General features: G+C 39.0%; 1 protein-coding gene across 1 annotated transcript; it reads left to right on the plus strand.

The window, feature by feature from the left end:
• The first annotated feature begins 181 nt into the window (after nucleotides 1-181).
• LOC306856557 (H(+)/Cl(-) exchange transporter 4) lies at nucleotides 182-11,870 on the plus strand. Its single transcript, XM_079395911.1, has 12 exons — nucleotides 182-332; nucleotides 1,718-1,872; nucleotides 1,949-2,048; nucleotides 3,028-3,215; nucleotides 4,332-4,454; nucleotides 4,962-5,168; nucleotides 5,257-5,337; nucleotides 5,603-6,148; nucleotides 6,681-6,867; nucleotides 7,512-7,907; nucleotides 10,015-10,231; nucleotides 11,233-11,870. The coding sequence occupies exons 1-12, from the start codon at nucleotides 317-319 to the stop codon at nucleotides 11,321-11,323; spliced, it is 2,307 nt and encodes a 768-aa protein (XP_079252037.1). The 5' UTR covers nucleotides 182-316; the 3' UTR covers nucleotides 11,324-11,870.
• Nucleotides 11,871-12,171: the final 301 nt, after the last annotated feature.

Here is a 12,171-nt window from a genome sequence, read left to right on the forward strand (position 1 = left end):
TCTTTTTTTTTTCTTTTTGTGTAATTTAAATGGTAATGTTGCTTTTGATCATTTGAGTCACATCAAAAGCTGCCAAATTAATTTTTAAAAATAGCTAAATTTGTTGCTAGGTGCTTTTGGAAGAAGTGGTTGCTAGGGTGGTCTGAAAAGTTGCGACTCTGCGCAGACGTCGCGCCGCGGTGACGCGCACGCACGCACAGTGTATACGCGTCGTCACTGTACGTCGCCGTCCTTCCGCGTCAGTCTATTCTGATATTATGATGGATAAACACTATAAATAATCACTACAGCTTTAATTTATTACACAAACAGCGATATGGCGGAGGCAGAGGGTGAGATTGATCGCATGCGTGTGTTTGTTTGATGCACCTGCTCTAATATGACTGTCGTGTTATTATGGGGTCATTTGAGCGTCTTTAATATGTTTGGGTTCATTCCTGCATGTGTTTTTTATCATGTTTGTGCTGCACAGATAGAAATATTCATGTGAAATCTGATCTGAGGGATATTTCTGTAAGGCCTCTGCGTGCATTCGTTTCTTTTGGGTTTTTTCTTATATTATTGAGATGAATAAATACTTCTGAACACCTATATTTACACCTATATTACTGCAAAAAAATAAAATAAACATGGTACTACTGTGTTTTTGAACATGTGCCATGGTTTCATTCAGTGGATTTGTTTTATATTTTTATATACATTTGTTTTTTATTTTTTACATTTAGTTTAAAACTAATTCTAAACATGTAGTTAAAGTGTTTATGTAAAATGACGTGGCTGTCAGTGTGTGACTAGATGCAGTACTACAGTATTTTATTAGGATATGGATTTCAGCATGATATTGCAGTATACTGTAATATTCACACGTTATTTTTTACAGCTTAAAAACATTTTAAATAAACGCTTCCGCTTACATGCCTGAAATTAGTTAAAAATGTAAAATTAATAAATTAAAAAAATATTAAAAATAAATTATTCGTAGTGTATGTGAATATATTTTGAATTTTTATTTTAAATGTATTTTTTAGTGCATAGTGATGGAAGAGGTGAAACGATGCATGATATTGCGATACTGTATACTGTAATAATCACTGTGTTGCACTCTGGAAGTTATGTGTTACTTTTATTTATTTTTGCAGCTTAAAAGCCGTTTAATGAATACTTCTGCTTACAAGCTTGAGATTAGTTTTAAACTAAATAAATTACAATATAAAAATAAAAAAAAACTAAACCTAAAAATAATGTATTCCTACTGTATATGAATGTTTTCTCATATTTTAGTATATATGTTTTAATGGATGTTAAAGCACGTAGTGAAGCAAAAGCATCATCGAGGTGATGCAAAATGTGAAAAGGTGGGGAAAAAGGTGCATAATATTGCAATATACTGTAATATTCACTGTGTTGCACACTGGCAGGTACATGCTATTTTTTCCCCCGCTTATAGCCATTTTAAATGAACGCTTCTGCTTACATGCTTGAAATTAATTTTAAATTAAATTAATAAATAAATGTAAAATATAAAAATAATTTGTTCCTACTGTATATTAAAGTTTTCTCATATTTTCAGTATTTATTAAGATATCATCAAAGTTTTAGCATACATGTTCCTCCTTTAATAGTGTTCAAAAACATCCTAGGATGCACCTCATGAAGTTTGATGAGAGAATGTGTGTTTGGTAATATATTTACTGAAAATCTGGTTTATTCTCCTCAGGCATCAGCAGTGCCACTCCTACAGAGGAGATGAACGGCGCCGGGAACCTGATGGACTTCTTGGACGAGCCGTTCCCAGACGTTGGCACTTACGAGGACTTTCACACCATTGACTGGCTGAGAGAGAAATCCAGAGACACGGACAGACACCGGAAGGTGAACCGGACCACCTGACACTGATATGGTGCATTTGAATCATTAGTGCACTGGTTTATTTTGTGTGTCTTTGCAGATCACCAGTAAGAGTAAAGAGTCCATCTGGGAGTTCATTAAGAGTTTGCTGGACGCCTGGTCAGGATGGCTGGTGATGCTGCTGATTGGTCTGCTGTCAGGTGCAGAGACACGCCCACTCATGATATCACTGACCAGAGATACGCCCACTATTGACATCAGTGGCCAGTGACATGCCCACTCGTGATACCACTGACCAGAGACACGCCCACTCATAGCCTCACTGACCAGAGACACACCCACTCATTACATACCTGACACAGAGATACGCCCACCTATGACATCACTGACCAGAGACACACCCACTCATTACATACCTGACACAGAGATACGCCCACCTATGACATCACTGACCAGAGATACGCCCACTATTGACATCAGTGGCCAATGACATGCCCACTCGTGACACCACTGACCAGAGACACGCCCACTCATAGCCTCGCTGACCAGAGACACACCCACTCATTACATACCTGACACAGAGACACGCCCACTCATAGCCTCACTGCCCAGAGACGCACCCACTCATTACATACCTGACACAGAGACACGCCCGCCTATGACATCACTGACCAGAGACACACCCACTCATTACATACCTGACACAGACACACCCACCTATGACATCACTGACCAGAGATACGCCCACTATTGACATCAGTGGCCAGTGACATGCCCACTCGTGACACCACTAGCCAGAGACACGCCCACTCATAGCCTCGCTGACCAGAGACACACCCACTCATTACATACCTGACACAGAGACACGCCCACCTATGACATTACTGACCATAGATACGCCCACTCATGGCCTCACTGACCAGAGACACACCCACTCATTACATAGCTGACACAGAGACACGCCCACCTATGACATTACTGACCATAGATACGCCCACTCATGGCCTCACTGACCAGAGACACACCCACTCATTACGTAGCTGACACAGAGACATGGCCACTCAACACCACTAACCAGAGACATGTCCATTATTGACATCAGTGGCCAGAGATACACCCACTCATGACACCACTGACCAGAACTCTGTCAGCATGTAACGTCTCTCTGGTCTCTCTCAGGCACGCTGGCTGGAGTGATCGATCTGGCTGTTGATTGGATGACGGATCTGAAAGAAGGCGTGTGTCTGTCTGCGCTCTGGTACAGTCACGAGCAGTGCTGCTGGACGTCCAATGAGACCACCTTCGCCGACAGAGACAAATGTCCTCAGTGGCAGAAATGGGCTGAACTGATGACGGGATACACTGAGGTACAGCAGAGTGATTAACAAATTTAAAAAATAATTTATATGCAATGCTTTTTTAGGATTGTCAAAGGGCTGCATAAAAACAAAATTGTGATATGGCTTAGTGCAATTATCAAATCACAAAATCTGCAATTTAAATAAAGAAACATATTATAAATAATAATATAATATAAATATATTTCCACCAAAATAAATTTGCACTTTACTGTAAAATTATTATTATTTTTATTACTATATTTTATTATGATTATATTTTTATTATATTATTAGTCAATTATATAATGATTTCTTGAAATATTTAATAATTAATATTATAGTCACATTGATATATAATTAAATGATATGTATGTATAATAAACAGCATTTCATTTTTTTAATAGCATTTCAAATTGCAATCACAATTTTTATAAAAAAAATGCATCTTACATTTCAAAAATGCACAAGATTTTCTATTTTACAGTGAAGTATTACAACCGTAATATTTCTTATTTGTTAAATATTTGTATATATTCATTATTATTATTATTATTATTATCATTATTATAATAATGATGTTGATATATAATCACAACAAATTGTGCGGCCCAACAAACAAGCCACAGCAAACCTTGAATTGTTTTAATCGCAATCACAGTTTTATCAGAAAAATAAAATTCATCTTAAAAAATCTAAATAATTTCTAATTAGTTTCTTTAAAATCTAAAAAAAAAGGAAAGATTTTTTAACTTTACGGTAAAATATATATTCATTAATTTGTTTATAATATTTGTTATTTAGTAAAAATAATAATATTATTATTATTATTATAATCATATTTATATATAATAATCACAAAAAATCTCACAGCCCTACAAACAAGCACAGCAAAAAATATATTTTTTAACTTTACAGTGAAAGTTCATATTTCTTATTTTGTTTAATAGATTTTATTTAGTAATAGTAATAATAATAATAATATTTATAGTCATATTGATATGTAATAATCACAAAAAAATTGTGCAGCCCTACAAACAAGCATAATTTACATTTTAAATTACTATTTACTATTCCCCCTCTTATCATGCAGCCTTAGTTTGTGTTTCTCTTCACACTCTGATGTCTGCGTGTATCTGTCATCAGGGTGCAGGTGTGTATCTGCTGAACTACTTCCTGTATGTGCTGTGGGCGCTCTTCTTCTCCTTCCTGGCCGTGTCTCTGGTGCGAGTGTTCGCTCCATATGCCTGCGGATCAGGAATACCAGAGGTGCAGAAAACATAGCTAATATGTGTCCCTGGAGCACAAAAGCAGTTATAAGTCGCTGGGGTATATTTGTAGCAATAGCCAACAATACATTGTATGGATCAAAATGATCTATTTTCCTTTTATGCCAAAAATCATTAGGATATTAAGTAAAGTTCATGTTCCATGAAGATATTTAGTAAATTTCCTACCGTAAATATATCAAAACTTAATTATTTGATTAGTAATATGCATTGCTAAGAACTTCATTTGAACAACTTTAAAGGAGATTTTCTCAATATTTAGATTTTTTTGCACCCTCAGATTCCAGATTTTCTAATAGTTGTATCTCAGACAAATATTGTCCAATCATAACAAACCATACATCAATGGAAAGATGAATTGTTAGACTTTCAGATTATATAAATCTCAATTTCAATGACTTATGACTGGTTTTGTGGTCCAGGATAACAAATAATATAATATCACTCTCAAAGAGGACTGAGTGTGTGTGTGTGTGTGTCGTTCCAGATAAAGACGATCCTGAGCGGCTTCATCATCCGCGGGTATCTGGGCAAGTGGACGCTGCTCATAAAGACGGTGACGCTGGTGCTGGCCGTGTCGTCTGGCCTCAGTCTGGGGAAGGAAGGGCCGCTCGTGCACGTCGCCTGCTGCTGCGGGAACCTGTTCTGCAGCCTTTTCTCCAAATACAGCAAGAACGAGGGCAAACGCAGGGAGGTGCGCACATCTGCATGCTGGACGAGACGTGACTGATGTAAGACAGGAGTCAAGGGAATATTCTGAAATCTGCATATGTTTGTTTTAGGTTTTGTCGGCAGCTGCGGCCGCAGGAGTGTCGGTTGCATTCGGAGCTCCAATCGGTGGAGTTCTGTTCAGTCTGGAGGAGGTGAAAACACACACACACTTTTCTTTTCAGTGTTTCAGTTTCAGTGCTAGGGCCTAATTTTGAGGCCCGTGCAGGGCTCTAACTGAGTGATTAATGATTCAGTGACTGGTTCACAAAGACAGTCACTTGCTTTGCATCCGAAATGAAGTAGTGGTTTGAACGAATTGAGCAAGTCAATGATTCAGTGACTCGTTCATAAAGCTAGTCGCTTGCTTAGTTTCTGAATGATTCAGCCCTAATCTAAATATCTTTTGTGTGTCTGCAGGTGAGTTATTATTTCCCTCTGAAGACGTTATGGCGGTCTTTCTTCGCGGCGCTGGTGGCGGCTTTCACGCTGCGCTCCATCAACCCGTTTGGCAACAATCGTCTGGTTCTGTTCTACGTAGAGTATCACACGCCGTGGTACATGGCCGAGCTGGTGCCGTTCATTCTGCTGGGTGTGTTCGGGGGCCTCTGGGGGACGCTTTTCATCCGCTGCAACATTGCCTGGTGCCGGCGGCGCAAGACCACGCGGCTGGGCAAGTACCCGGTGCTGGAGGTGATCGTGGTGACGGGGATCACGGCCGTACTGGCCTTCCCCAATCCCTACACGCGGCGCAGCACCAGTGAGCTGATCTCAGAGCTGTTCAACGACTGCGGTGCGCTCGAGTCCTCACAGCTCTGCGACTACATCAACAACCCCAACATGACCCGGCCCGTGGACGACATCCCCGACAGACCCGCCGGCCCCGGCGTCTACAACGCCCTCTGGCAGCTCGCGCTGGCGCTCATCTTCAAGATCGTCATTACCATCTTCACATTCGGCATGAAGGTGAGAACCACCATGTTCTCTTGTGTGAAATATATGTGACCCTGGACCACAAAACCAGTCATAAGGGTCAATTTTTGGAATATTTATATTTATAATTAAATTTGTATATATTTTTTCATGGATGTTTAAAATTATATATTGAAAGAAAAACACGAAGTTTTTTTTAAATCTAATATTTATATTTTATTTCAGCTTCATTTCAAGAGAAGAAACTGGCCTAATTATTCTGTTTCTGCATTTTTGATCTGCGTTGTTTCCAGGCTAATATGCATATGATATAATTAAAACATATATTTTAATCATTTACATGACATTGGCACAGACATTTTTTAAAACAATGTTTGTAACAATTTATTAATTCATCAGGATTATTGAATTGAATATTAATTGATCTATATTTAAAATAAATTAAAAAGACAGTTCAATAAATGCATACTGTTTCCAAGCTCATTGAGTCATTACGTTGAATAATTGTGATCTCAGTACTGACCAAAACAATCCTGATTCTGATTGTGAATGTGCTTCTCCTCAGATCCCGTCGGGTCTGTTCATCCCCAGTATGGCGGTGGGCGCCATCGCCGGCCGTATTGTGGGCATCGCGGTGGAGCAGATGGCATACCATCATCACGACTGGATCATCTTTAAGAACTGGTGTCGTCCAGGTGCAGACTGCGTCACTCCGGGCCTGTACGCCATGGTCGGCGCCGCCGCGTGTTTGGGTGAGACACTCCAGATCCAGAATCTCTTCAGATCCAGATGTGTTTCAATGAGAGGAAGATTTGATGAAGTAGATCAGGGGTTTTCAAACTGTGGGTCGCACAAAGTCACTTGGCTGCTGCTAAATTTGTGTTTCAAAGACCCACACTCACACAGTTCAGTCTAGGGCTGCACGGTCTAGCCTACCAACATTAATTACGAACTGCAAAATTCTTTGTGTGATTTTTGAATTGCAATTAAGTCCGCGATGAAGCATGAAGCTGCGAAACTGAACAAGAGTAAATGCATCTGATTGTTGAAACCACATATGTAAATTTTACTCCTCCCAAAATGTTAAAATAATAAACGTGTGAGAGCGTATAGGCTATATGACATTATAGTCAGATATGACTGTGCTAATGCAACATGCATCGCTGCAGACGAGCAGCTGAGCATCTCTTCAGCAAGCAGACGTGCAAACTGCCTCGAATTAAACTGAAAGTAAGACGCAGATAGTTAACACAATCATCTTCATTAAAAGACAAACTTATCTTTCCAGTGCTGATGCCAGATAGATATCCGATCAGTGAAAATGCATGAAATGACCAGGTGTAAACAGGCCCTAAGTTTTGCTGGTGTAGATTATGAAGTGTTTGTGTTTATGCAGGCGGCGTGACGCGGATGACGGTGTCTCTGGTGGTCATCATGTTCGAGCTGACTGGCGGTTTGGAGTACATCGTTCCTCTGATGGCAGCCGCCGTCACCAGTAAATGGGTGGCCGACGCTTTCGGTAAGGAGGGCATTTACGAAGCTCACATCCAGCTCAACGGCTACCCGTACCTGGACCAGGACGAGTTCACGCACCGCACGCTGGCCACCGACGTGATGCGACCGCGCCGTAACGAGCCGCCGCTGGCCCTCCTGACGCAGGACAGCACTACGGTGGAGGACGTGGAGACGCTCATCAAAGACACCGACTACAACGGCTTCCCTGTGGTCGTCTCGCGCGAGTCCGAGAGGCTCATCGGCTTCGTGCAGAGACGCGACCTCATCCTGGCAATCAGTAAGACACATGCACACAGTGCCACGTTAGGATATGATTCAGCTCATCTGGGGGTATTCCAGACAGCAGGTTATGTGACACACCCGGGTATGTTTATCCCTTAAAGCGGTCATCGGATGCAAAATTCACTTTTACATGTTATTTGAACTGAAATGTGTGTTGGCAGCATGTTTACACAACCACCCTATAATAATACAAATCCACCCAGTAAACCTATTGATAAATCATGACCTCTTTCTAAAATCAAGCCGTTCTCAGATTTTTGTCTGTGTGACGTCACACAGACCCAGGCCCCTCCCACTATTGTTGATTGACACTAGTGTTTTACCTTAGACCCACCCTGAGTGAGCTGTCATCACTCCGGCATTGTTTCACCGCTGGAGCAGAAGTAGACAAGAATGTCTCAGATTAAGCGATTGAGGTGTTTTGTTGTTGGATGTAATAATGAACAAAGCAGTCATCATTTACTCCCGACATCTGAGCCGCTGAATATGCAGTCGCCAGAGCGCACTTGCGATCTCTACCATATTCTCAAAACTATCATTTTCAATGGCTTCAAAATCAATATTTTGGTCACTGGCAGCTTATTCACCACATCCACCATCAAATTACAGTTTATATTTCATTGCGTACAGTAATTTATCTGCAGTAAAGCCAGTTACATTTTTGCAGCAATAAAAAAAATACAGCAAATATTATTGCTGTTTAAAAAAAAGCAGTTTATGTGTTTATTCAACTAATTATATGCACTACTTTGCAAAACGTTCCCCAAGAGAGCAAGGCAGGTGAGCAGTGTGGAAAGCGTGTGCCTCCGTTCCAGAGGTTTTTGGCACTTGAGGACATGCACGATCTCTCTGTCACGTGTCTTGGCTGTAGTCTTTGTCTAGGAATCTGCTAATCGAGGATAGCTGTGTTCCAGCTTGAAGACTGCTAATAAAAAATAAAAAAGGTCTCCGTGAGCCCCTTGCATGGACTGTACTGGCTCCCCTTCAGGGTTTTACGTAGATGGTCTACTTCCATGGTCTGGGCTATCTTCAGCCTTATCTGAGTGAACTGCTATCTGAGGATATCTATGTGCTAGCTCAGTGTCTGCTCCCCTGCTTAGGGTTTTAAGTAGCGGTCTCTTTGAGCCTTTGCCTATACAATGCTATCTCCCCTGCTAGGGTTGTAAGTAGATGGCCCACTCTCTGTGGTCTAGGCAGCTCTGTAGGAAGGCTATCTCAGCTATTTTATTCTGCTCCAGAAGCCTTCATAAGACCTGATCTGATCTGAGGATATCTGTGTTCTAGCTCAGCAGGTACTCTCTTTACCTGGGATTTAAGTAGCGATCTCTTGAGCTCCTCTAGAGGCTTTCTAGTTAGTGTCTTCTGTGGTCTTGTGTATCCAGGCTAGTTCTGCTCACATAGCATAGCTATCTGAGGGTGGGATGGGTGGGATGGTCCACTTGATCTATTCAGGTTCCCCCGTTTCTGCCAAGTTGTGTGAGCGGCCCGTGGCGCCAGTGGTATATGGCCCCTTTCTAAGGCTAGGCTTACGTGTATGTATGTCGCTTCCTTGGTGCTCTCCCACCAGGACAGGCATGCGCCTCGGCCTGGATTTCAGCGTGGAGTTCCCTCTCGGGGAACCATGGTTACATGCATAACCCCAGACGTTTTCAATAATTAAGATTTTTTAATGTTTTTGAAAGAAGTCTCTACTGCTCACCAAGTCTACATTTATTATTTTATTACATGAAATATATTTAATTATATATATATTATTAATTACTATTATAATTATATATATATATATATATATATTATATATATATATATATAATTATAATAGTAATTAATAATATATATATTTACGGTTCTTTTGTAATAAATTGTAATAATATTTCAGTGATGTTGGTTTAATTACTATTACATTGAATGTTTTTTAATTGATTCATTGAGAGTTTCCAACATTTCTAACAACTCTTAGCTGCATTTTTTGCTTCTCATGAAAACTAATTTAATGACACAAATAAAAAAATAGTACATCATACATCGTCATCATTGCAGATATGTGGTGAATATTCAGTCCGAGTATGAAATACTGTATTATGTGGCTCTGTGTTTCTCAGAGAACGCACGTCAGAAGCAGGATGGGGTCGTCAGTAACTCTGTGGTGCATTTCACTGAAGACGCTCCGCAGATTCCCGCCTTGAACCCGCAGCCGCTCAAACTCAGACGCATCCTGAACCTCAGCCCCTTCACCGTCACTGACCACACGCCCATGGAGACGGTGGTGGACATCTTCCGCAAGCTGGGTCTGCGCCAGTGTCTGGTCACACGCAGCGGGTAAGAGCCTAAAGAAATGCTCGTTTAGTGACTGATAATTAGAGCTGCTCGATTCTGGATAAATTGAGAATCACAATTCTTTTGTCTCAAATAGGGATCACGATTCTGAACTAAATAATTTGTGACAGTCTATTTAAACGTTTAACTTGAATGAATTATTAAACATTTTAATATATGTGTATTTGAAATATATTTAAAACACCAATTTTAATATTAAAATGATGAAAAAGTGGTTTGAATGAATGATTCGATGACTCATAAATACTTGTTTCATTACTGAACGAATCTCTTGAGTGAATGATTCAATGACAAATACATTTTTAACAGTCGCTTGTCTCCATCTAGTTGCAATCGACACAAACTTTATTAGAAACTTTAATCGCCAATTATTTTCAAAAGATAACTTGCTGTATTTTGATAGACATCAATGTTTGGATACTGTTCGAATTTGAAAGTTGGGAAAGTTGAAAGTTCATGTTAGTTAATGCATTAACTAATATTATATTTATAATATTCCGAAAGATTTCTATTTCAAATAAATGCTGTTTTTTTTTAACTTTCTGTGAGTCCTGAAAAATAAATGCATCGCAGTTTCCACAAAAATATTGTTCAGCTCAACTGTTTTCAACACTGATAATAATCAGAAATGTTTCTCAAGCAGCAATTCAGCATATTAGAATGATTTCTGAAGATCATCACAGAAATACATTACAGTTTAACAGATATTCACATAGAAAACTGCTATTTTAAATTATAAAAATATTTCACAATTTATGTATTTTTGAAACAAATGCAGCTTTGTTGAGCAGAAGAGACTCAAAAACATCTAAAAATCTAACCGGCCCCAAGCTTTTGGATAAGTGTATATTATAGAGTTAATTTTAAAGGTTCAAATGAGGCAAACGGATGTGATAAAATCCCCTTCTAAAGCATGAGTTGTGTCTAATCAGCTAATCAGAGGTTTGATGACTAAATCTTCTACTCTCTCTGTCTCACATCAGACGTTTGCTGGGAATCATTACTAAGAAGGATGTTCTGCGGCACATGGCCCATATGATGAACCAGGATCCTGAATCAATCATGTTCAACTAGCAGCGCTGTACAGACCGCACAGCATCTGATCTGTTACTAAACACACTAAAACATGGCCAAAAGCGGACGACGTGTTTTTACTGCTGTTTTGTTTTTTTATATATATTTTACGTGCATTGCTTAGTTTAAGCCGTGATGATCAACTGTTAAACGTGATGAAAATGAGGGCATCTGACAGGTTTTACTGTGATTTTGAAGCGAAAGCTGCTACACTGGATGTGAAATGTCATTTCATCGGTACGTCAGGTCTTTATTATATTCGTTTATTAAATGCAAAAGATCAAAATGGAAAATAATTCAGAATACTAATCTGCACTATAACACTATCGGTTTGTGGGAATCATTTCTGTTTTGTTATTATTTATTAATTTAATGTGAATGTTAGTTTTGAGCTACAAGAATGAGTTTTTTTTGCTGTTGTATTGAAATATGAATATCGTCCTTGTAAAATAAACACTGCATCTCTGTTACAGATATTAATGTGCATCTGCTACTCCAGTTATGCACACAAAACTGAGGGTGTTATAATAATAAAAAATATTATTATTAAATAAAGTATTTTCATTGCATTCATTTTTATATTTAATCAGAAAGTACAGTGAAAATTATATACAGCTCCAAAGATAAAACTTGAAAGACGCACATTGAGTTAAATGCATTAGTATGAAATATTATTATTAAATTATGTATTATTGCATTCGATTTCATTTATAAAATATTTTCAGAAAGTGCAATAAAAATATATACAGCTCAAAAGATAAATCTTGAAAGACAGTGAGTTGTATATTTCTGTGAAATAATAATATTATTAAATAAGGATATATTATTGCATTATTTAATTAGATTTA

The sequence above is a fragment of the Barbus barbus genome (genome assembly GCF_936440315.1).
Source record: "Barbus barbus genome assembly, chromosome: 37".
Taxonomy (NCBI): domain Eukaryota; kingdom Metazoa; phylum Chordata; class Actinopteri; order Cypriniformes; family Cyprinidae; genus Barbus; species Barbus barbus.